This window comes from Octodon degus, unplaced genomic scaffold (assembly GCF_000260255.1).
Source record: "Octodon degus isolate 3935 unplaced genomic scaffold, OctDeg1.0 scaffold00057, whole genome shotgun sequence".
Lineage (NCBI taxonomy): Eukaryota > Metazoa > Chordata > Mammalia > Rodentia > Octodontidae > Octodon > Octodon degus.
The window spans coordinates 2,479,454-2,506,235 of record NW_004524633.1 but is presented as its reverse complement, the minus strand read 5'-3'; the positions used below and the strand labels follow the sequence as shown (position 1 = coordinate 2,506,235).

General features: G+C 46.1%; 1 protein-coding gene and 1 pseudogene across 12 annotated transcripts in view; one reads left to right on the top strand and one right to left on the bottom strand.

Moving 5' to 3' along the window:
• Nucleotides 1–323: 323 nt before the first annotated feature.
• On the top strand, nt 324–750 carry LOC105742523 (annotated as a pseudogene).
• An 11,193-nt stretch (nt 751–11,943) lies between these two features.
• Nucleotides 11,944–26,782, bottom strand: part of Atg4c (autophagy related 4C cysteine peptidase) — a 68,615-nt gene continuing 53,776 nt past the window's right edge. For all 12 annotated transcript variants that reach the window (XM_023718323.1, XM_023718326.1, XM_023718327.1 and 9 more), the window contains one exon: nt 11,944–13,123. In XM_023718323.1, coding sequence (XP_023574091.1) covers nt 12,956–13,123 — 168 coding nt within the window. In that variant the 3' untranslated portion in view covers nt 11,944–12,955. The remainder of the gene's footprint in view (nt 13,124–26,782) is intronic.

The following is a 26,782-nucleotide window of genomic DNA, read 5'->3' as shown; positions in this document are numbered from 1 at the left end:
CCCGGGTTTCCTGAGCAGCTAACCGCTGCCACCCTCTATGCAGAAGCAGCTCCAGTTTCCCTCTGCATGGAAACATGGCGAATGCCGCAAACGACCTCACTGGTGGGGGTCAGGCCCTCCCATTTGGCGTTGGTTAGCACCCCACCCACGCCTCGTGCCCAGCTCCAGGGAGACCAGGACACTGGGCCTCTACATAGACCAAGCCCAAAGACCTCTGCTGCAAGGCAAACTGTGCATAGTCTGTCAATACCTACAGAGAGCTAACATGGCCATTAGTAAAGCTAAAGCCCATGATGACACTATGTGAAGAGGCTTAAAAACAGAAAAGAGAGCAAGTACAACGGCGAATTCCAAAGATGTCGCCCAAAGGAAAAAGTGGTTCTAGAAAAGGGGGACAGGGGAAGCAGCCTCTGGGAGTGATAGTGGGGTCAAGAAGGCTCAGGGCCCCAAAGGTGGTGGCAGTGCAGTAAATGTCCAACACATTGTATGGGAAAAACACAGCAAAGTTATAGAAGCCATGGAAAAGTTAAAGTCCAGGATGAGGTTCAGAGAAGTGGCCGCACAGTAGAGTGAAGATAAAGCCAGGCAAGGGGGCGACTTGGGCTGGATGACCAGAGGCTTTGTGGTAGGACCATTTCAAGAAGCAGCATTTGCCTTGCCTGTGAGTGGAATGGATAAGCCTGTGTGTACAGACCCACCAATAAGACAAAGTTTGGATATCGTATTATTAGGGTTGAAGGGAGAAAATAAAATTATGTGAAAGATAAAAAAAAAAAACCACAGAAAAGAGAATTTGGGAAACCTTAAAGACAAAACCTGACCTTAATTACATTTGCTAGGTACCTGACGACACATGGGCTATGACATGAGTTCATATCAAACCCACACTGGCGGGGCAGGTGTAGCTCAGTGGTACAGTCTGGCACGTGTGAGGCCCTGGGTTTGAGCCCCAGAACCACAAGGCAAAACCAGAACCACACTGTGACATCACATCTTTTCCCTCCTCGCTTGGGAAGAGGAAGACAGGAAATTGAGAGGCAACAGGGAATGGAAAGAATTACGAGATGCACTCCTGCAGGCCAGCTTGGGGGAAGGCTTGAGGGTCTCACTCATACCTGGGGCTGGGCAGACTAAATTATCTAGAAGCAGAGATGGCTCTAAATCTTCATCCCAGTGTGCTTGCCCTTCTGATGAGACTGTAAGGTTCTATGAGGTGGTCTACCTAAATGGAAGCAGTGGTGGTAACGTTGGCGTTTCTCTTCTTACCACGCTGCTGTCAAGGCTGTGTCTGTAATTCTGTGGAAATCAGGCTAATTGCACTCAGGTCTGTCGAGCTCGGGAAGAAGCTGACTTGAATTAGAGATGTTGGGTTTGGTTCAATTTCTAGAGCCGATCAAATAACTTCAAGGGATTCCAGAGAGCTGCATGTGGTTCTCAAGAAGTACATATACATGTGCACAGAGAATGTATGTTAGAAGTATGTTAATACAATTCTATTTCAACACATTTAATTCTTAAATGCTACATATACTTGTTTAATCTCCCATTTTAAAAGTAGAAAAGGTTAGATTATAACATCAGGTTAGCTCTCTTGAAGCAGGTAATAATTAAGTTGATTCACTGTTGCAATTACTGTCAAATCCCCCTTAATTACCAGAGATTTTATAGCGGCTTCATTACACGTCGGCTGTAATGCACTGTGGCCCTGAGGAGAGGTAGTGCCGGAATTCTGCAGAGCACGGGTAATTCTAACCTGCGGTTACGGCTTCCAGCGAAGGCTCCTGCACTGAATTTATCTTTTTTTGACATTTCTCCCTGTTACTAAAGCAGTTAAGCCTGGGTAACATTGCTAAAATACCTACCTAACTTTGAAAGTTAGAATTGATTTCTCCATAGATATTAAAAACAAAACAAAAAAGAGAAGGCTGGAGAAGGGGCAATTATTTCTGAACAGGCTTAAATTATATTTAATGATGAATTTAGATTTATCATTCAAGTAGATGTGAGCTCTACAAATCTAAATCAGAGATGTATCTTATACATTTCTATTGCTAGTAGATATTTTGTATGGTGGTCAGGAAAAAATTATTACTGAATCCCTGACAGAAAATTTTACAGAGGGCAACCATTCCTTTTTATTTATTAATAATTTTCCAACTAATTTCTGCAGAGAGTAATCATTACAACAAAAAGGTCATTTAAAGTCTCCCCACCACTGCTTGTTTTCATTGGAAAAATCTTTACAAATCAGATCCTGTAAAATGAGTAAAGTTCCAAACAAGCAACTGAATGCCCCCTCAGACCTTTTCTGGACCCCGAGAATGCACTCGGCGGAATATGCGAGATTGAGAAAGGGCCCAGTGTCAGCGACACCACTGGCAGCTGAGCAAGAGTGAAGGGCCTGGCTTTGTACAGCAGTACAGCCAGTTGTTACATTTCTCCAGAGATGATGATTCATTAATCAAATATTCATACATCTCTGTAAATACGCACTGAACAGAGAAGACCCGGGTTGGGCGTCCCAGCACAAGTGCCCTTTCATGTGACACTGACAAAACCCTGAGAACATGTGGTCATGTTCCGCATTTCTAATGCACTATGTACTCGTTAATACTCCAGCTCCTAAAAACAGGACACAAGCGGCCTCACTGACTGCAAGTGGTAGATGGCCACAATTAACATTGCTCCGCTATTGCTTCATTCTGCCTTTTTTTAAACTGAAGACAGTGAATCGATTCTTCTGTTCTTTGTTTACCATCAAATGGGTAATTTTTTCCCAGGCGGATGAAGAGACCCAGGGCCATGCTCCTATTAATACAAGAATTTGTATTAGCATGAAAACAACAAGTCACTACTTAAACCAGGGAGACCAAATAACTTAACATCTTAGCAGCATGAACTTGCTATATTTTGCAAAGGCCTCACTCTATCTTGTACCACTGAGAGTCTCCCCACCCCACTGTGCATAACAAAAGGTCCTTCTCAATCGTGGTCTCTGGAAAATTGGGGTCTGGAGGCCAGGCAAAGAAGGGAAGCTCGAAATGTCACCTCATCGGGCCACCGATTCTCACCTCATGGCTGGCAGGCTGCACTCTGCAGGGAAGGGAGAAAAGGAGTGTCCGAAGTAAACCTCCTACGCGAGTTGGAACTGGATCTCCAAGACAGTCGGCCGATCACCAAGGCCTCCAGCAGAGGAGCCGGCCTTGGCCTTGCCCTCCTAGCTCAGCTACCCTGCAGCTCAGACTGCCTGCGTCCTTAGCACTTCGAGATTCTCTCTTTCACAGTTTTCAAGCCCACTTGGTGGCATCGTCATTGCAGCCACTGATCCTGTCTTCGCTTAGCTCCAATTTTCCTTCTAGAAGCACCTGCCCAGGCTGAGGCGGCTTCACAGTCCCTTAGCTTCCCTGGGCTTGCCACCTCACAGCCTCAGCTGCAGCACTCAGACCCTCCCTCTACGGGAGCCTTCAGACCGCTCCAGCTCCACACTTGAGCCGGAAGCCTGCTTTCCTGTCCTCCTCAATCTCCTATGCCCCAGTCTGTAAGCCTGGGGTGCAGAAGCCTGGTAAGGCCGTGGCATCCCCAAAAATGCTCTAAAGTTTAGTTAAAAATGCACATGGCCAGAGGTACAGGAACATTCTTATCCTAGGAAAACATCTCTGCTTCCTTTGAGTGACAAAAGTTCCAGTAACTGCTGATACAACAGCACTTCGTCGCCTACTTTGCTAACAAAAAAAAATACTATTTTTAGTGAGACATCAGTAAAATGCGGACGTGAGCTTTCCCCATCCAAGTTCCCAGGCTCTGAGTTCTATTCGTGGGCTCCTCAGGCTAAAAGCCCTGCTCGGCATGACCCTCCCTTCCTCAGCCTGTGTGAACGCGCTGAGCACTCCCGCGGAACGCTCGCTGGGCTTTGTGTCTAGCAGAAGGCAGCCCCTAACAGAGCAGGGCAGCCAGCTTCCAACTCTGAGACGCCAGAACCAGCACACGGTACCTCAGGCTGCGCCACTCGTTCTCCTATCTCAGCAGCAAGCACCCGCCCCACGCGCTGCCGTCACTGCTGCCCCGTGCACACCGCTAGGGCGACCATGCCCTGCTCGGTGCCAGCCGTGCTCGAGTCACTAGAACAGCCAAAGCCGGCCACAGACGTGTGCTCCCTCCATTGGTCCCGTGCCAAGCCCACCCTCATTCAGAAAGCACACCCTGGACCAGCCTGGCTCCTTGCGTACCTCACTAGCCCCAGAGTGCGCGCCTGGCTGCCGCCTGCACACCACGCTTGAGGACCAGCGCCTATCTCAATGCCACCTCCTCACTCCACGTTCCTGGGCCATGTGACCCACACACTGCCCTTTTAACAGCAGCCTTTGCCTCCTACAACTTCCGGTGTGCCTTCCTCACCTGCCACATGGGCAGTCCGATGCTGCCCTGTCCTGAAGCCAACTTCTGAGCTCCCCAACAGAGGTGATGTCATTTTGAAAGCCTCGGTGTATTCTGTGAAGTCTTAAGGGACATTCAGTAGTGGAATGGAACTAAGAGGCTCACTTGGCTTGCTTAGTTCTTCTCCTGACACTACTCTGAGTTTCACTGTTCCTGCAACGAGGTCCACAAGTGATTCAGTGGCTAAATGAGCTGCGTGTAGCACGTACGCTACAATGCTCAGCACAAAGCAAAGGTCAGAGGACACGCCAAGCGGATGACTTTGCTTTCATTTGCAAAGCTCTGCCATGCAAGGCCGTGACGTGCAACAGCACACAACTTCCTGTACTGCACTGCGTGGTATGATCAGCAAAAATTACAGTGCTGTAGAAACAAGGCGCTCACCACAAAAGGACATGAGACTCTATAAACAAGATGCACAGAGCTGCGCCCCGCAGAAGACAGGGCTACGTCCACACAGCCATTGAACAGGGAGGCTGTTAAACGACGTGCTCTGTACCAGTTCAAAAAATAGAACGAAATGGTTTTAGGGCCTTTTCTTTAAGGCCTTTTCAAATCTTTGGACAGACGTGAATAAAAGTGACAAGACTTTCGAAGACCGGCTGCTACTGAGTGCTTACTGGGTGCCACGCACTTGTGTGTCTTGCAGCCGTTCCATGGAATAACCCTCGTGACAGCCCTACGCCATGACCGACGGTGAGTACTTCTGGCCCCACTTAGGAGATGTTACGCTGCTCAAGGCTACACTGATATCTAGAGATAAGTCACAGCTGAGCTGAGCCAGGCTGGCCCCACAGTCTAACCAGTTCACACCACCACCACCGCCGCAGGACACAGGAAGTTTGATAAAGAAATTAAACAGCTGCTTTCCCTAAATACGGGATCTCCAGTCTTCCCAGACTAGTGGCACAGAGTGACTGAAGGCCTCGCGCTGGCCCACGGTGTGGTGCAGCAAATTCCACCGGCATCCACCAGTCTGGTGCGGTGTGATCACAGTAAAGGGCTGTATTTTACCTGATCTACTTTCTAAACATGTGTCACCAGTGTTTTGGCATCGCCAACTTGACGCTATACAAAATTCAATAAGACTTCATGTTTTAAAATTGAAGACTGAAAACAAATGAGGAAAAATTGGGTGAAACTGACAAAATCCTAAAATTCCTATGAGAGAAATTCAGAATTGCCAAAGCAATCTTGGAAAACAACAACAAAATCAGAGGACTTAAACTTTCCAATTTGAAATTTTACTAAAATGCCACAGTAGAGCCAGCCAAAAAACTTAATAGATTAAAGCACCTGCTGAGGCAGGCGCGAGGAACAGGATTCGATTCCCAGGATGCTGCGCCAGCCCCCCGCCAGGGGGCGCTAGATGCGCATGTGATGGTGTGTGCCAGCACTTGGGAGGCTGAAAACAGGAGGATCACTGCAGTCCGCTCTGCGTAGTGAGACCCTCTAGACCCTGTCCTAAATGCATTAAAAAAATAAAAAAATAAGAAGTGTCACAATAATGAAGACATGTTATTGGCACAAGGACAGGTGAGTGGGACAGAACCAAGGGGCAGGGGCTAGGGCTGGGCTACCTCAATTACATGTGCACAATGGTGTGTGCACATGCTGGGGGAGGGGCAAGGATGGGGAGGGAAGGGGAAAGCTGAATTTAAAGCCCAGAACAAAGTCCTTATGCTTTATTGTCAACAGTGGCAACCATCAACAGAAGGAAAGAATCTTTTCAACAAATGATGCTCAAACTACTGGATATCCACACACAAAAGTATACATATACTACCTTACATAAGCAAAAAGCAACTCAAAATGAACAAAACATCTAAAAGGAGGAGCTAAATGTTCTATCCAGAACATACACAGAGTAATTACAACTCAGTAACATATATTGCCCAAGTTTGAAGTGTGCACTAACATCATTAGTGACTAGGAAAATGAAAGCCAGAGCAAAGTACTCCACATGCACTCTGATGGCTGACAGAATTAATGAGAAAGCAGAAAGGCAGAGACCCTCAGACTGCGTGGATCAGGTTATAAGGTAGAGCAGTCCCTCTGGCAGACTTTGGTAGATCTGCAAGGGGAGTCCCCGCAGGATTAACACGTCCAGCTCCCGCACATATCCCCGGGAGCACAGAAGCACACAATACCACACGTAAGTGTGCACTCAGGTGTGTGAGCCTGCACGAAGCGCTATTCATAACTGCCAAAACAGTGGAAGCAACTCAAATGGCCACCAAGTGAAGAATAACAACATGTAGCCTGCCCATCTAAAGGAAATTGGATCATACAAAAAAGGAAGCGCTGGTACACGTTACAGAGTGGACGAAGTGAAAAACCCATCCTAAGTGAAAGGTGTCAGACACAAAAGGCTGTATATTGCATGATCTCATTCAGAAGAAGCATCGAGGATAGGCAAACACAGAGCAGCAGCCGCCTGGGAGTGGGCAGTGGAGGGGCCAGGCAATGGTACGGGGTTCTTTTCAGCAATGAAACTCACCTGGAATTTCACAGTGGCAACCACCTTACAACTCTATGACTGTACTAAGCTCCGGTGGGTTGTATACTTTAGAAGGGGACCGCCTAATGTGCATCATGCCCCAGTAAACCTATTTAAATATTTTTACAATACTTTTGTAAAAATAGTGTGTGTGTGTGTGTGTGTGTGTGTGTGTGTGTGTAGGGATCGAACTCAGGACCTTGCATTTGCCAGGTAGGTGCTTATGCCACTGGAGCTACCCCATGGCCTGGACTGGTCCCCCAGAGGTGGGCCCCAGGGCAGGAAGCCAGTGACCAGGAGTGCGGCCTTGAGGGGCCCAGAGCTCACCCTCCGCTTCTGCTTTCTGCCTTCCACACATGGCAGTTCCCTCCGCTGTGCCCTGCCACCCGCCTCACTGCAGGCCCCCAGCAGTAGGGCCGGTAGACCGCAGGCTAGGGCATCCACAGAACTTCCACCTTTTTAAAGTTGATTATTGCAGAGATCTTGTTACAATAATACAAAGCTAACAGATGACTACAATACAAAGATGTTATCTTGGCCTTATAAAGGTATTACATATATGTAATCAACACCCCTACACCAAACAGCAGCTTATAAAATTCCTGGACTTTTTATTACCACTTATTTTACAAATACGTTGAGAAAACAAGAAAAGGAAAGTGATGAAACTGGTGGTAAGAAATGTAGGTCTACTAAACTTAACATACAAATAAAACTAACCAGGAGCCATAGTGCAAAGCACAGATGGCTCTACTAGAGTCAGGTTGCCGTCTGTCAACTACATGCCCACTACAAAGAACAACAGAAAGAGCGTCCATCACACGCTGGAGCTGTGTCATCACAGTCATTCCAAGACTATCTGATTAAAGATAGGCTTTTAATATTTTTACAGTGTGTGTGTGCGTGTTGCACGTGCATGTGTGCACGTGTGCGCATGTGTGTGTCTAAGGGCCGAACTCAGGACCTTGCATTGCCAGGTAGGGGCTTACGCCACTGAGCTGTATCCCTGGCTACAATACTGCTTGATACTCCCTGGGAAAGGGAGTTGCTCCTTAAAGTTCCTTTACATTCAACTGTCTCAAGTATTTACAAGAACAAACTACATACAACAAGAAGAATATCCCTAGGTTTGGACAAGGGCCAGTGGCTATAAAACTAGCAAAGCATGGGGGTTGGGTCTGGGAACCTACCACAGGTTATGCGAGCAGGAGGCATAGAACAATGCCTTGCTGAATCAAAATATCAGAGACTTCACGAGTGAGAGCTCCTTCACCAAATGGGAAACAGTCATGCAGGAGCCCACACTATAAGGAATAACATAACCTGAACTAGCGTAGAAGGAACTATGGAAAAATGAAATTAATATGTTCAAGTATCAAAAGTATCATTGAATTGTTTTCTAATATATCTATTTTGAAAATAATTTAAATATACCTGAGTATCTCTCCATGAAAACCCTCTACTCCAACCAGCCTGTTGACTCTGAACTATCCTAACCTGACGTTATGTGAACATCCCAGTCCCAAGCCCATGTTAATTGTCTTGTTGCTCCCAATCTTAAATTCATGAGCTATATTGTAGTACAAGTGAACCGATCACAACAGTACTGAGTATAACGGAAGCAGTGTGTCAGTGTTAACAGAGAGTAGCCATGCAGCTCACCCAGAGGGGAGAAACACTCACCCCACATCCACTGGAGCCCCCTGCAGGTCGGCAGCCAACACTCATGCCCCTCCTGTGCCTACATCCAAGCTAAAAGTACTCCAGTCTGCAAGGTTTTTAAATTCGTGCAACTTTATGAGTCTGCCCGCAATGTGGATTGGCCTGGACACGTGACCCTCGCTGTCAAGAATTTTTCCATCTTTTTTTTTCAGACTTCTACTCAATTTCCAACTTTATGTTTTCTGTTTTAAACGATTTTTAAATCCATGATCTTTCACTTTTCATTAACTTAGTATGTATTTATCATACTTGTAATTAACTTAATCCTGAATAATTTGAACAATAATTCTCAAAATACGTTTTATGACTTGCTCTCGGATGACATTCTCAGAAGTCTCAGTTTCTAAATTTCTGTAGGGATTGCTTAGAGGGTAGCATGGTAAGAATAAAAAAGTAATTTTTCTACCTAATAACAAACATGCATTCTCTACATTTAACATATTTTTCTTATCATTGTGGGAGAGTAAGTGAAATTTTATAACTGCAGTTGTGACTGCTTTGGGCCATTGCTCACCACCAATAACATCGGGATTATAAAAAGGATGAGAGGGAGCTGTTCAAGACTGTCTGCTGCACCAGCTCCAAACGCAATATTTTTCAAAGTTTATAGGCAAGGAGGAAGTCTTTCAATAACTAGGAAGCCACAGAAAAATTCTTAAGATTCTTAAACTGACTTAAGACTCAAACTACAAAGTGACATAAAATTCATATTTTAGAATCAATAGGATGCTTCCAATTTTTCCTGGTCTGACGTTTCACCTTTTCCATTCAGTATCTCACACTCCTCGGTGTAAATGCTCATGTGAGTAGCACTAGTGAATTATGACTCAGTGATGAGATTGAGGCTGTAACAATATTTATTCTTTTAAAAAATTGGGAAGATATTTGCCCCTTTTATAGAAAATAACAAGACCTTATCTTTCCATGAAATTTCCTCTATCAAAGGTTATAGCTATCTTGGCTTTATGTCACTACTGATGTATTTTAATTATTTCTCTCTCACCTTAAGTCTACTTCAACATTCATTCACACAGTGGTTTAACGCAAACATAAATTATTTTTATTATGTACCCTTCCTCTTGTTTCCTGTTTTTGGAAAATGCTTTACAGTTTTCTTATGCTTATACTGTACATGAATATGTGGCAAGAAGATATCTAAGACATTGAGGATGATCTGTGATCAACCCTAAAAATGCAACTTTTTCCTAGTAAAAAGAAACTAGAGAAAAAATGGCTGGCTTGATATGATTTGACCAGGAAGAAAATGTTTTTTTGCATGAAATAATAGATGGTAACTAGAGATTGCCTGGAAAAGCAGAGATTTCTGGGCAAAAGCTGGATACAATATACAGGTAAGTCATTTTTGCTATTCTTTTTCTATAGTTCCTCTGGAACCAAGTTCGAATTAACATGTATACTTTCAGGTGTGTTTGCCACTGTGTAATGTTATATCCTAAGGTTAACAAGACATAAAAACAACCTACAGGGGGCCAGGGAGATAGCTCGGTAGACTAAGCGCTTGCCTGGCAAGATCAAGGGCCTGAGTTCAATCCCGGGTTTTGCAAAAAAAAAAAAAGCAACCCACATTTTTAATCCAATAAAGTTGTCTTGTCACTATACAGATCTAATGGATTTAGTTTAATATAAAAGCAGAAAATGAATACCTCGGGGGCTTTTTTGGATATACTTACACTTTGGATATACCTTTTCACTCACTCATTCAACATATGATGACTTTCAAGACTGCCTGCCAGTTACTAATATACTGACAAAAAAAGTATTCAAAGTGTCAAATCTTACGGGAAAGAGACAAGAGAAACCTTCACTACCAAAAAGCAGTATCAAGAATTTCTAAAACTCACTTCTAAAATGTTAATGGCAAAATCCAGGGTCTTAGAGAGGCCCACATGGAGGGTGCCCTCCCCCATCACCATTCTAAGAGGACCTCCTCCTGTCTGACAGCCCTTTCTAGCCTTAAGGCCAAGCATAAGCCACAGAGACTGAGTTCAGCGCCTGTCTGAATTCCAAATGAAATCTGGGTTTGAAACAAAGTCTAAAACCAGGCTGCATCGTATTTTTATTCTAAGTCTAGTGGGATAGTTTTGTTGCCTAACTCTTGGCCACCTCAAATGACACTGAATTAGCAAGCAAGCAAAATAAACACACCGGCCTTTCTCAATCTTTTTCCAGTTCTGGGGATTGAACCCTGGCCCTCATACATACTTAGCAAGTGCTCTAGTGCCGAGCTACAACCTTGCTCTTTCTCAGATTGTGAGACAGGGACTCCCTGCGCTGCCCAGAATGGCCCCAGCATTGGAACCTCCTACTGCAGGCTTTCAAATAGCTGGAATTATGAGCACGCATCACCAGATCTGGCAGACACTCTCCATTTTCATTTATACATTCATTCACTCATGCATACTGTCATACAACTTTTTTTTCCACCCACTTACTATTATGCTAATGATCTGGGGTTCTATTTACTCCCAGTCACGTGGTTGGCTATAATACCGCAATGTATTTTGTTTGTTCGATATTCTAAGTGCAGTATTTGCAATGCAACTCAATGCAAAGGAAGCTCTGCCTCCTCTTGCCTTATCTGTGTTCACATACAATTCTGTTTCGTTCCAAAATTCCACTTAAAAATGATCCCTAAGCTGGGGAAATACCAAGCTCTCCTTGTTCTAAAGCAATGCTCGGCTTTCATACGGTCCTCGTCAGAGAGCACTGACAATCAGCTCAGACCCATCTGCAGCTTGCTGTGCCTAAGGCTGAACCCTGCAAGGGCTGCGCAGAAACAGTAACCCCCGCGCCCAGACAAGAGGCGCGGGCGCGTGAACCCCAGGGGATCACCAGCTTCTCGTTGCTCTTCTGCTTTCGCGTTCTAGGGTGGTGCTGGACTGCATCTGTCCAGGTTTCATCTAGCGGAAGGGACACTTCTACATTTCAGACTGTTTCTGTTCCGCACACCATCCTCACCGCAACATGACGCTGTTTCTCTCCTCAGACACACTAAGCGGCCAGCCTGCTTTCCGCTGCGCTCCACAAGCGGCTCCAAGACACAGGCTCTTCTGAGAAAAGATCAATGACTTCAGACGGCGTGAAACTTTGCCTTTATCATGAGTCACCTAAACACAGAACTCTATAATATAAGCTAATATTTTGCTTTCACAGCAACATTATTTGCTTTCATTATAAATAAATAGAGCTCACTGGATACAATGATTTTTCAAATGAAAGGATTACAATAATCCCAACATTAAAACCCAAAGGCATTTTAGGTTCACATGTCTTTATTCAGGTGTTTATTTTATAATCCTGGCTCAATAATAATTGATATTTTACATCACAAATTTGCCTTTAAGTAGCGCATAACACACATAAGGCAGATTTACCTTGTAAATGGCCTCAGCTTCTAAACATTAGTACTCTGCTTTACCCAGAATCAGAGGAGAATCTACCAATGTTTTCTTTGGTATTTATTTGCAGATTTAAAAACCACCTAAGCAGAATTTTCCTAAAATTCCTTTTTTTTTTTTTTTTTTTTTTGCGGAACTGGGCATTGAACGCAGGCCCTTGCGCTTGCCAGGGAAGCGCTTATTCCACTGAGCCATCTCCCCGACCCCTAAAATTCCAACTTTGAGATAGAAAATAACACTACTACCATTTTATATTTCGTTTATCTGATCTGAATGGATGTAGGTACTCTTAACAGCATGACCTTCACCTCTGTGGAAAAGCTAACGCTTCACGTTTACTCCTCATGGATCGCGTTCCTGCAGCACAACAAGGAGCCATTATAAAGTCGTATTGTTAAGGATCACCTTAGCGCGAAAATTCTGCTTATGTAATTATATGCACGTCACAGCTATCAAGGACTGTACTATTTGTTAAGACACGTCCAAAGAGCCCTCCAGCTCCATGGAGAGCAGGGCGCCGTGGACCACTGAAGACTCCTGCTCTGCCCTCCTGCTCATGACAGACACCGAGGCTTGCAAGCGCCTGGCAATCGCAGCCTTCGGGCCACACAGGTGGGAGGCTCAGAGCTGCGGGGCTGCGGGCTCGCAGTCAGGAAGAGGCGCAGCAGCGGGCCTCGGGGACACGGATGCAGCCAGAGTCACCTCGCAGTTATTAGAGCACAGGAGTCACTCAGTTACTTCAGAAAACTATCTTTAAACTCATGTATTTCCAAAATTTTTTAAGAGAATGTATAATATTTGTCTATTAGTGAAAGCAGCTTTGAATGTCCTTGTTACTCTTCACTTTCCTGTCAAATGAGTTCTCAGCAAGTGACCGTCCCTATAGCAGAACGAACTCCTCTGTGCTGAATCTTTTTAATCTTCTCTCTTCATCCTGTGAGAAGAAGTCCTCTTCGTTGGCTGTAGTAGATGCAAAATCATAGTCTCTGGAGTGTCCATGTACGAAAGTAAACAAGGGATATTTCTCCTTAGATGACATTTTCAGCATCTGTAAGAGAAAGGACAGAATCCAGTGGACACAAGGACACAAGGATGGCGCGAGAGCATCGGACGTTTTCGCCTCCGTTCTCGTGTTAGCTTCTCCTGGTCACACGCATGCAGTGCTTAGCCCGTTATCGGCACTACACAGCTCGTCTACAGGAGCTGCACGGTTCTCTAGGAGGACTAGACCATCGAAAGTTACACTCACGCCCTGCCCGAGCCTCCCAAAGAAGTCTTCTAGACACATTAGCTTGAAGGCACAGACTCAAGAGTCAGCTGTGATGTGTTCTGTTAGTAACACACACTCCACAGAATGGTGTCGCCCACCATGAGAAATACTATGCAGGAGTCTGTCAGCCTAGCACAGAGACAGGAAGCTCCACAGACGTGCGAAGATCCACTCGTCTCCGTTCCACGAAAGCTTATCTCCATGGGACTGTGGGCGAATCACTCTATCATCTATAAAAGAGGAGGGTCCAGGAGATGGCTCAGTAGAATAATGCTTCCCTGACAATGCAAGGGCCTGAGTTCAATCCCCAGTTTCACAAAAAAAAAAATCTATAAAAGAGGGCAGAAGATGTCGATTCCCCTACCACAGAGAATTGTTAAAAAGACCAAAAGTGATAATACAGAGTTACTTTTAAAAGCACGTCTTTTCAGAGATCCCCATTCGACGGAACTATCTCTGCAGTAACCTAGTGAGCACACAGCCAGCCTGCTCCTGTGCAGCAGTGCTCCTGCCGCACGCGCTCACACCCTCACGCCGAGCCCTGACCCATCGGTCTTACTGCCAGGCGCCTCGAACCACCAACAGTGCACAAGTGACTGTCCGCTGGGCAGTCCTTTATTAGTCTGTACTAGTGAAATGACCTATGCACATGGTCAGACCTACTTGTACGGCCAGTGAGCAGCACAAGCCACCAGGCGGCGCGGTCGTGCGCATGCAGCAGGCTCGGCCTGTGGGAAGGGTTAGCACCTAGAGGTGCCGCCTGTAAGAAAAGCAGACACACTCAGAATTGCATGGAGTGGGCTACCCACAGCCTGCGCAGCCTGTAAGCTGGGGGCTCAGAACCACTCTAAGCAACTCTGAGTCTTTATGCTAAGTCAACTGTTAGTTTTAAATTTTCATTAAAAGTTAATTTGAGGGGCTGGTGAGATGGCTCAGTGGTCTAAAGCACCTACTTAGAACAAGCTTAGCAAAGCTCAGGGACCGCGGTTCAATCCCCCAGCACCACATGCCAGCCAGCCCCGCCCCCTGGTGGGCTGAGCTGGCCACACACACACACACACACACACACACACACACACAAATAAATAAATAAAATTAATTTTAAAAAAATAAAAAAAAGTTAATTTGAAAAACTATGAATGATGTTTGACAGAAAAAAAACTTTTCTATTGGCGATCAGGACCATACAGACGCATTCTGAAAAGTCTGTGTGAGTTTTTACATGCTAAAAAATATCAACAGTACTTATATGCACCATTAATTAGCTAAACATAATTTTTTTTTAAATGGTAATCTCAGGGATAAAACTAAGTGCTTCCAAATGTCAACGTTCAACTGAAGGATCATCAAATTCTTTCTTTTCTTTTTTCTTCTTTTTTTTTTTGGTGGTACTGGGGATTAAACTCAGGCCCTTGCACTAGCCAGGCAAGCGCTCATTCTACTGAGCTATCTCCCTGGCCCCCAAATTCTTATATTTTACATTTACAGATTCTCTTAAAATATAGCTAAAATACCTAGGTAGGCCTGGCATAAAGAAGCAATGTTGGACTAAAAACAGTTCAGTGACACATTCACTATAAAACACATAGTTTCATGGAAAGGAACTCTTTAAAAACAATCAAGTACTTAAAACAGTACAAGTGATGAAAGCCAAACCTTACAGTTCCGTGTCATGCTTCCAGTGCATACATGCTCTGCTTTATCGCATCTTACAAAAAAGGGGGGCACCGGGTTCATCTTTCGCTGGGCCAAAGCTGGAGTACTGCCTGTCTTTTACATTCTCTTAATGTCACCTGTAAAACCCAGCATCTAACAGGTGTCCACACGCTACCACTTTCACATCAGCACAGCAGAGCTAGCGTATCACCTCTTCACCCTTCCTTCAAGACCAGACAGTCATTTGGTTTTATTAGTACAGGATTACCCTGCCTATCAATACAAGAATCCACTCTGTGTCCCCAGGGGAAAGGGTCAGAAAGGAAATCCTCACCCTTTAAAATGCACCCACATTCTAAAATGTCTTATGACGTAGGCTTCCTTATGTAGCCACACTACAAGAATTATTCTTTTTCCAATTTTTCTGAGCATAAAATACTTTAAAGGTAAACTGGTATAGTCAAATAATTAAACATTATTCTGTGCTGGAAAAAAAATGAGCTATCAAGACAACAACAGACACAGAAACTTTTCTGCATGGTGCTGTATGCAGAGTGCACGTCTCCACACGCAGGGTGAACCCCAACGTACACTGCGGGCTGCGGGCAACGCCACTGCCACGCGTGCGCTCTGCGGGAGACGAAGGTGGGCTCTGCTCAGCAACACTGACGGAAGCGGAGGAAGCACGCGGGAATGCGGCTGCTGCTCAATTTTCTGTGAACTTTAGCATTCTAAAAATTAAAATATTTTAGAAGCATATTAATGGATAGTTGAATGTATTATTAGCACATAACCATGACATGGCAAAGAAGATGCGATTTTAAGACAAATAAAAATGGAAATTCTACAGAAGACTTCACTAATTCACTCCTTTTTTAAATGGAAAATTTCAGAATCAAAGGATTCAAATAACAGTGTGGTTGTTAAAGCTGACCTAAAAGCAGCAGCAGCAGCAGCAGCAGCAGCAGCAGCAATAACAGAGAAACAAATGGACAGAGAATTACTGCAAGATGAGATTCCGATGACTTTCAGCATGACTTCCAAGTACTTTTTATAGCTGAGTGTCATATCATGAATGTGTTTTCACACTTTTTAAAAAACCACTGATTTGAAGTTTGAACCTGAAAAATTACAAAAACTGAAGGTTTCAGTGCATTTTTAGTATTACAACAATGGCTACAATATCAAAATCTTAATTTTGTAAAATGGGCAATATACATACAAAAGATTCTAAATTAGGTTACCTATGTGACATGGAATATAACCAATTAAGGCACTATAAAGAAAAAGATAATACAAATTATTTAATAACTGAAGAAATGTTGAATACATAATTATAAAAGAAAAAGGACATAAATGAGTATAATGCTTAATCTCAATGTTATTAAAATTTAAATATGTATGTTAAAAAGAACGGAAGGAAATATAGCAAAACATTAACAGTTACCTCTAAATGAAGATTAAGTGGTGTAAGTTGTTCTTACATTCTTAATTCCTAAATCTTTTGAAATGTATTTTTTTATGTAAGTTAGGAAAATACACTTTTTTAAAAGTTCAAGATAACTAAATTTACTATCAAATAGTTGTTCTCAGAAGCATTTATTCTTCTCTTTTGTCATGCTGGGTGCTGGGGGGAGCCCAGGGCCCCACACCCTCCCAAGACCAGGGCTCTGCACAAGCTCTGCCCACCCACAGAGGCCGGGCACTGCCTGCCCCACACGCTACAGGCAGCAAGTCCGCCCCTCGCTGTTCTAAAGCCACAGCTCAGGGTGCCGACGCGGCTTTATTATCAAAAGGAAGTCAGAGATTTCTTCTCAGGAGATCCAACACTTTATCACACTTTCCTATGTCCTGAGTTGGCAGCGTTCAGAATTGATGAAGGAAAAAGCTGGAGGACAGAAGTTAGGCAACTGATTCCATCACAAAGCTAAAAGTTGCGTAAGAATAGAAACAGAATTGAAAGCTGACCTCTTCTCCCCAACCCCAGCCTTCCCTACCAGTCTGCCACCATGCCTGTGAAGTCACACCCACTGGGGAGCAGCCTGCACCCACGCCATCTATACTCGCTGTGCTGGACGTACAGCCCATGCAAAGGCCAGGCCTACGGTCAGCCCGGAAGGTGAGGATCAAGTCAGCAGCCGGAAACCCTCCAACTGTTTCAAGGGTGTGTGCATAATCTTGTGTACACGACCCTACTCAGCCACAAGTAAAAGCACAACACAGTATGCAGCGTCAAAGTACACAAGGAAACGCACGCCTGCATCAGGGGCTCACGCGGGGAGCAGTGCACACTGAGTGTGTGAGTGATGCTCACCCCTCTACCTCCTCACTACTCAATCTTGACAATTTATAGGTCAAATGTTACAGCAGTTCCAACTGATGAGATCAAAGCAGAATTGGCATATCCTCCTCCCCAAATTAGCTCCCTCACACAGCAATCTCCTTCTATCAACACTGACATCGTTTATATTAATTAGTAGTGGTCTGCGGCACCAGCCGAACACACAAAACAATTCACAGTGTTTTTAAGAAACAGAATTTTAACCCATGATGAAGTCTGACATGCTACTAGTATCAACAGAACAGTCAATACAATCTCTTTGTCTTCCCCTTACTATCGTAAGACGACTGCTAAAACCCCACCACATACATGGCAGAGTAAGGTGCTGCAGGCGTGACAGCACTGCCTCTACGGCACTCCATCAGGAGAACAAAACTTCCAGCACACAGCCACTTACGCTTCCTTCGTCACACTGTGGCTACAATGCAAGATAAAAGGGTAGGCGGGAGCACTCCATTACCCCACACAACCGGGATCCTGTAGGCAAAGAGAAAAGGGTGAGCCTCATGCCACACTGCTGTAACCCAGCACTTGAGAGGCTGAGTTAAGGTGATCACAAGGTGAAGACCAGCCTGGGCTAAAGAGCCAGTCTGCAATGGGGCCAGGGGTACAGTGGCAAATCCCACAGGCAGGTGCTGAACAAGTCCCCAGTGGTATCTGTACATCATTCAGAAATAAGAACCACGATGAAAAGAAGACAGGGCTGGAAGGCTTCTTCAGATCACGCGGTCAGAAAGACCAGATGAGACCTGAGTGACACAAGGTGCTACCCACCCAGGTCTCGAATGGAGAGGCTCCAGGTAGAGAAGCCAGCCGGCACGAAGGCCCTAGGGGCCAGCACACTCAAAGAGCTGAGGAACACTGCGCGGCCTGGGTGGGCGGGACCGCACAGGCCCTCCTAGGCTTCGGAGCCACTACTCCCGCAGGCAGTCTGCCTCGCAACCATGCTACTGCCATCATTTCCATAACACTCTACCTTAGTGTTGCCACTCACCAATCACCTAATCCTTCCTTTCCGGTTGCACAAACTCTTCAGTCCTTAAAGTCTGTCCTAGTTACTGTCCTCCTCACTGGACAGAACACCCAACATCTGAGAGGTGTGCTTCAGTTAACCCTTTAGAGTGAGTTCCAGTGCTGCGTGGCTGGTGCGCTCCAGGTGCAAACAGCACGGCAAGGGGCCTGGCTGAAGGACGTTGCTCTTCTTGCAGCAGTCAGGAAGAGAAAGCAAAGGGAGGAGCTGGAAAGGAAGGTAAAGACCCGAGGGACCACCTCTTCTGGCCAGGCCCCGCCTCCTACCAGCAAAGCAGCTCTAAACCCATACTCTGGCCACCTTCTGCACACAGTGGCTTGGGGAGCACTTGGGAGCTCAACCATAAAAAGTTCCAGCCCAACGTCCACAGTGACTACGTCCTTCTCCAAAGTCCTACAAATTTATCATTATAACATGAGGGTCCCTCACTGGACTGTGAACTAGATGGTCCTGGCTCAAAACTTGGCTGGGAGTTACTAACTTCGTGACTTATCAGACTATCTCATTTTCCTTGGCTATAAAATGACAAGTAATGCTAGTATCTATCAGAGTTGTTGTGTAGATTAAATCAGTTAAGATATGTAATGTACTCCGAAGATTGCTTGGCATCTGTGTTGGCTTTGTTATTACCACTATTATCGTATTAGTCTTCTGGCATTTGTTAAATATATTTCTGTATAGTCATTTATCTTTAAAGTCCATTTCATGGCTTCCAAACTATAAGTCCCAGAAGATTTTAAAAGAAACCAGAAAATCCAGGCATAGTGGTACCCACCTGTCATCCCAGCATTCAGGGGACTGAAGCAACAGGATCTCTGTGAGTTCAAAGCCATCCTGGGCTACACAGTGAGTTAAAGCATGAACTACATAGTGAGACTGTCTCAAAAAGCCAAAAAGACGGGCCAGCCAAAGAGCTCAGTGGATTAAAGTGCCTGTAAGCAGGCGCAGGGGCCAGGGGTTCGATCCCTGGGCCTGCACTGCCTGCCCCGCCCCCAGGGCATGCTGAGACACAACTGAGACTAGGCGTGGGGGCACACGCCTGTAATCCCAGCTCTTGGGAGGCTGTAAACAGGTGGATCACTATGAGTACAATCTGGTAATGAGACTGACCCTTCCCTAAAACACAAATACAAAAACAAAAAACAATCTCAGAAGGAAAAAAGACAAGTGAAAGAAAAATACACCTCAGATTTTACTTGGAAAACATAGCACCTCCAGGAAATATAACCATGATCACAAAAGCCTAAAAACACTAAAGCATTTCAAAAAGACATTACCGAAATAGTGATGGGCATGGGAAATTGTGTGCCTTTGGAGAAAATGGGAATGTTTATCCTAGACGCAGCAGCAGACTTACTCTCTTACTCTACGAGAGACGGAGACTAATTTCAACTCGGTATAAGCAAAGCTTTCTCTAATAACAGGGTCTGTCTGAGGGAGAGAAAGGCTTCCAGAGGGCGCCGTGAGTGCGCGGCCACCCGACACAGCATTAGCCAGCTGTCGGGGGTGATGTGTAAATAAGAGGCTGCTGGACAGCACACCTGCCCGCGTTGCTGAGGATCTGACTCTCACCACTACCGGCTTTTTAGTGAAAATTACTGGAGCTTTCTAAATGTAAAATCTCTCACTGTAAAATGGATAGAGCAGTACCTCCTCAGAAGGTCTGTGCAGACAAAATGAGGGAGTTATCTATCCGAAGTGCTTCAAACAATACCTACTCGAACACACAGAGGACTCAAAAAGGGTTAGCTCTAGCCTGATAAACTTCTAAGACCTCTGGGACTCGGTGGCTGCGATATACGTTCTTCTCGTGGCCAGAGGACCCTGGCTATCCATCCCTTCTCACGGTGCTGTCCGTTCCATAATTAGCTACCCAATATACACACATTTTTATTTTCAAGTTCCTGGTCTCAGATATCAACAATATTGGACAATAATCATAACAATCATCAGGTTGTAGGAACAGGTAAAAAAAAAAAAAAAGTACAAAACAAGATTTAAAAAAATAATCCCTATCAGGCACACACACAGCAGGCGAACAGGCACGAGCTAAATTCCCAAGCTGGGGGCGGGGGCGCGCTGGAAGGCCAGCAAGCGCACCCTGCAGCTCCCGCTGATCGCGCAGGGGCGTCGCGGAAAGCGGTGGCAAAGACGGACCGCGCGCGAGGGAACACATCTTCAATGGCACTGCTAACTTCCAGATCCCACTTTACATCCAACACTCTGCAGCCGCTGCACACCGGAACGAAGATACTCTTTGAAAGAACTGAATAAAGACAGGAGCTCTGCAGCAGTCACACAGCAATGACCGCAGGGTGAGAAACCAAGCAACCCTCTAAAATACTCAGCACCCTTCACTTCAGAGAGAAACTTGAAATACGGCCTCTTGGATTCAGTTTTTCTTTCCGCGAACATTTACCGAGCTCCTAGGGCCACAGGGAGTCTGGGGCACCTAGGGATGCCAGCCCGCCCGGGCCTGAGCCAGCGGGAGAAGCGCGCCGTCCGACTCTACGGCAAGGACGTTCTTGTTTTACTGCAGTGCTTTTATAATTTATTGAGTATCGAAATTTCTTTGGATAGATTCAAGACACATCCAACGTCTTTCTATAAACAGCACTTAGGTGGGACAAACTCCAATGGAATACAGAAATGAAACTATCTTTACACCGCATCTTAAAGATGGGTCTTACTTAGGGTGCGCGCGGAGACCAGCAGTGAGCCCGAGGTGAGGCCCGACCCACAAAATGTCCAAACAGGGCCTGTTAAAAAAAAAAAAGGTGTTCTAAGGGCCGGCCGGATAGCTCAGTGGACAAAGCGCCTGCCTAGGCAGAGCGCAGCTGGCCAGGTTTGATCCCCGGGTGCAGTGCCGTGACTGGGACTGGGCGGGGCGGCGCGCGCCTGTAATCCCAGCACTTGGGAGGCTGAAAACAGGAGGATCATTACGAGTCCTGATCTAGCAGTGAGAACCTATACGCCCCGTACTAAATACATTTAAAAAACTGTTCCTGGTCTTCAAAATTGTCAAGGTCAGAACACCAGGGTCAAAATCAAGAAAAGATGTCTGACTGTTCTGGACCCACCCCACTGTCAATTGGGTTCTTTCTCGGTGCCGAGAACAACCAGGATGAGCCCTGGCTTGGAGGGCCCTGCAAGCTACCCAACTGTTCCGGGCAGATGGAGGGCAGGTGGAGTACCCTGTTAGCAGCTTACTCTCACATGGTCAGGCAAAAAGTATCTGCTATATTTTCAACTTGTCTCTAAAGTTTGCAATTACTTGAATTTTCTTTTGCTGTAATTAACCACTTGGCAGTACGGAGAACCACGCCCACAGCCTCAAGCATGCGAGGCAAGCACTCTGCCATGGAGCTGTATCTCCAGTCCTGCTATAATTTTTTTTATGAAGGAAAAATAATAAGGAAGTTAAACAAAACTTGAGAGAATTTTGTTCCAGCAAACAGCACTACAGAAAATAATGGAAATTCTTCCGAAAGAAACAAAATGAACCTAGAAGGCAGCACAGTAATACAGGAAGGAAATGGAGGTCACTGAGGAGGGGGATGTTTGCCACTTAAAACGAAGGATTCTGAGTCCTTTAGGATTCAAATTATTATTATTATTATTATTATTATTATTATTATTATTTGCTTTGTATGTTTAGGGAAGGGTCCACAGGGTGTTCAGGGTCTCACTACTAGATCGGACTTCTAGTGATCTGCCTGTTTACAGCCTCCGCAGAGCTGGGATTACAGGTGCGCGCCACCATGCCCAGTCTCAACTGTCTCTGTGCCCTCCTGGGGCGGGCAGGCATGGGGCAGCACAACAGGCCTGGGGATTGAACCCCCAGCCCCTGCGCCTGCCTGCAGGCACTTTAATCTGCTGAACTATTTGGCCAGCCCTCAGGGTTCAAATTCTTAACCACAAAGCTGTTACAACAAAACAGAATTTAAGGCAATAAATATAAAGGGACATATGATTACAAAAAGCTTCAATTCAATAGGAAGACCTAACAATCCTATAGTTGAGTGTAAGTAATGATACAGCTTCAAAAAATATCATGCAAATCAGGCGTGGTGGCACAAGCCTGTAACCCAGCACTTAGGAGGCTGAGGCAGGAAGATCACATCTGAGTTTCAGGCTAGCCTGGCTAAAGTGAGTTCAAGGCCAACCTGAATTACACAGCGGGATCCTGTCTCAATAAAGCAAGGCAGCACACAGACAAACTTAAAGGAGAAACAGGTAACTTCATAGCCATAATCAAACATTCAGCACATTAGCTCAGTAACTTAAAAGCCAGTCAGAGTTGGACTCCATCACTCTCGGCTGCCCTTCGCACTCCCACCTCTCAGCTCTCCCAGATCTGGTGTCCTGCTGGCCACAGGTGTCACCTGAATGAGGTGCGAGAGTCCCCACTGCTGCACGCGAACGTCTGCTCTCCCTGCCTGCCAAACTCTGCTGGTTTTACCTGTCCCCAAGCAGGACTCCTGCATTCAGAGTGCAAGCCACAAGAACGTGCTCACTCACTCTGCCATATTAGGAAGGGCACTCATTGTTCTCCTGGTGATGAAATGGGCACGTCTCGTGACTCATTGTTCTCCTGGTGACGAAATGGGCATGTCTCATGGAAGAGCTAAGATCCTTACGGAAAATAGTAAGCAAACACTACACAACTTAAATGATGTCTTTCTCTCAATTTGTGCTTTGGTCTTCACAGGACTTCTTTTTTTTTAAAAAAAAAATTTTTTTTTTAACATTTATTTATTGTGTGTGTGTGTGTGTGTGTGTGTGTGTGTGTGTGGCCAGCTCAGCCCACCAGGGGGCGCGGCTGGCCGGCATGTGGTGCTGGAGGATTGAACCACGGTCCCTGTGCTTTGCCAAGCTTGTTCCAAGTAGGTGCTTTAGACCACTGAGCCATCTCTCCAGCCCCAGGACTTCTTGTTTTTGCGAAGTATTTCTGTGTCTAGTGTCCAGCTTGTCTTCATGAAGCCAGCGGGCATAACTATTTTGCTCACCACTGCACACCAGCTCCAGAGAGCCATTCAGTAAGTACCGTGAGCACTTACTCTGGGACGAACCCGGTTGCAGATGCCTTGGGATACAACAATGCCTTGGTTTACGTTTTAAAGAATCACCTGGGGCTGCTGAACTGCAAAGAGATCGGGGGTGGGGTGTGGGAACTAATTAGGGACACAGCGCAGTAAGGGTGGGATGTGGGGCCAGGACGGCCAAGGGAGGTGCTTTAGGAGTCTGACTCTAGGAATATTTGGATATATAATGAGGTGAACATATTAGGAGATAGGAGAGCTAGAAAGAAGGTAGGGCAAACACAGGGCTTTAGGCCATCACATGAGATACAGAAAACTGAGCAGGACAGGCTTGAGCAGGAGAATCCGGGATGCGATGCTGCATGTGCACCACAGGGACGGTGCGGTGCACACACAGCCTAGAACGGAAGTGAGGCTGGGGCTAACTCTAAGCTCTGGCCTCTAGAGGGCTTGGAGCTGATGTTTAAAGTGAAGACTGAGTCCCAGAGCACTTCAATATGCAGAGGCCGGGAAGGAGAGGTGACGCAAGGACACCTACCGAGCAGCGGGGAGCACGTGCGAGCCAGCTCTGGGCACTAAATGCTCTTCCTACGATAAATGAGACAGAAACAAGGACCTGGCCCAGAGACCTAGCAGCGTGCAGCTCACTCGTGACCTGGCAAAGAAGCTCTGATGTAACTGTAGGAGTGAACGGACTCAAACACGTGTCGCCTCGGGGAGTACCACATTAGACAACTACTGCCCCTCTCCCACGCGCCCACCCTCCTGTGGTAGATCTCACAGACCTGCTCAGGAGCTGGCCCTCAGCCCCGAGCCACGGCTGCCGCACACACAGATTCTCCCTCGGCAGCCTCCTCCAGTCCATGAAGAAGAGCCACCGAAGCCAGGAAGGAAGGCTGGACTCTGATAGATGACGGGAAAGCAACCGTGCGACTGCTGTTCTAGGCAGGGAGAGAAAAAAGCTACTGCTTTCCTTAAACACGTGCCGGTTCTAAATGTTTTCCTTTTCGTTGTTTGTGAAAGCAGAAATGAGAAGCCACGTGTTTAATACATAAATCATTGTTCTAGTCTGAATATAAGTAAATACATAAGTATCAAAACATTCTCCCTGGAGCCACCTGGCAGCCTTGTTGAGTGTCCCACTGGGGGTGCCTGCCTCCTGCTCTCTGACGTGGCGAGTGAGCTGGCAGGGGGCTCTCTGGAGATGGGGCTCCAAGGCCCCCAATACAGGTTCCAGGGAGAAGCCTAGCTAAATACATATGTAACACTTATAACCAACCAAAATGGTAGGATCCAAAACTGTAAAGATTTCCTCCAGGTAAATGCCCTACGGAAGAAAAGAAGGAAACGAACAGAAAATTCACAAAGGAGGAACCAAATGGGATGATAAGCCTTGGTAAGATTCTCAGCCTCACTATCACTCAGGGAAACATGAATAAAAAGTACAAATGGTTATTACTTTATGTCCATAAGACTGGCTGAAGTGTGTAAAGTCCGGCAACGCGCAGTCTGATAAGGTATACAGCACTGCAACCTCTCATGCGGCTTTTCTGGTCACTCTGGAGAGTCTCTGACAACATCTGGCAAGCCTCAAAGCACGCAAGCCCCACGCCAGCACACCAGCCTAAAGTATCTGCAACCTAGAGAAAGTGTCAGATGTGCACAGAGCGGTAGGCACAGGGATATTCTTTAAAATATCCTGCGCAATTGAAAATGAAAGCACCTTTTAGGGTCTCAAACAGCTAGCTGACTACCAACAGAACAGACTTCAAACGAAAAGCAGTATGTTCTAGAACTGACTGCGCTGGTGACTTAAATACTGAGCAAGTACCGACAGCAGCACAGTCACTGTGGAAGTGAAGCCTGTGGAAAGAGACCCATCTATATGTAAAGGTACCACGGAGGAGGAGCTCAGACGCATGCGAAGCGCACGTGTTGTCCAGGAAAAGCACGGAGCAGGCTGCGAAGTCAGGAGAGCCCTTACCCCTGGGAGGAAGAAAAAAGGGCAAGGAGAGAACTGCCTCAATTATACATGTCATTTTTTTCCTACACTCAGCGGTAGAACATGGACATTTACCATATTATTCTCTATATTTCTATATGCCTGAAATTTCAAATCACTGTAACAAAGTTAGTACATTATTAAAGTACATCTTCCGTCTGGCATCCAAGCCTCTGCACAACGGCCACTGCAGCCCATCCCGCACCGTTTCCCCCACCCCGCGGCTCCCAGGCCTGAGACACGCAGATCACCTTCCGTATTCTCGCCGCGTGTGCTTTCTGTAGACTATGATTAAGAAACATTTTCCTTCTCATCATTTCCAACCTAAGTAGCCCTACACTGTTAATAAAAATGGGAAGCCACGTGTTTAATATATAAATCGCCGTCCCAACATGAACGTAAATACAGACACAGGCCCTAAACATTGGCCCTAGAGCCACCCGGCAACCTCACTGAGCGCCCCACTGGGGGTGCCCGCCTCCCAAGGTGGTTCTGACATGGCGAGTGAGCTCGCAGGAAGCCTACTGGAGATGGGGCTCCTGGGCCACCCACAGGGGTTCCCGGGTGACAGCAGACAAAACCCGGCCATCTGTCCACTGCGCCTGCCCATCCGGACTCTGCCATTCTCTGGGTGAGCGCCTGGCTTTCCTTCTCCTACGCCCGCCCTCCTAGTTGCTCAGCTGCACGTGACCCTCCTCGCTATGCCAGTGGAAAGGAGCCCCTGCTCGAGGGCTCACCTTAAACCCCGGGGGCACAACGTGCATCTGATTCGCGACACCTCCTGCCCACAAACTGCCATTTATCCCTGCTTCCCTGCGCGCGCCCGTCACGCTCAGCGCAGTGTGTCCGTCTGTCTCGCCCTCTCCGCACAGTGGGAGGAGGGTGGACGCGTTCTAGCTTACTAGAAGGCAGGGATTCCCTTGGCCACTGAGGCTTTGTGCACAGCAGTTACTGAGAGGCATGCTGCGCCGCACTCTGCTCCACGCACTCTTCTTTAACAGTTTGTTACTGTTTTAAACATCACATGCACAGAGTGCCTCAGATATCGAACCTGAGTCTCTAAACCTCCTAGCTTCAGTCTCGAAAAGAGAACATTGAGAATATACACTGTACAGTGGCAAATAATTTTTAGGTTCTTTTAATTTTTCAAGAGAAAAAACAATGGTTTAAATGAAATGGTTTTTAGGGAAAAAGAAAAAAACTCCTTAACTTACAACTACCCAAACAAAAGCTAATGATCAAATTATTAAATGAGTTTTAGGGGCTGGAGAGATGGCTCAGTGGTCTAAGGCACCTACTTAGAACAAGCTTGGCAAAGTATCAGGGACCGCGGTTCAATCCCCCAGCACCACATGCCAGCCAGCCC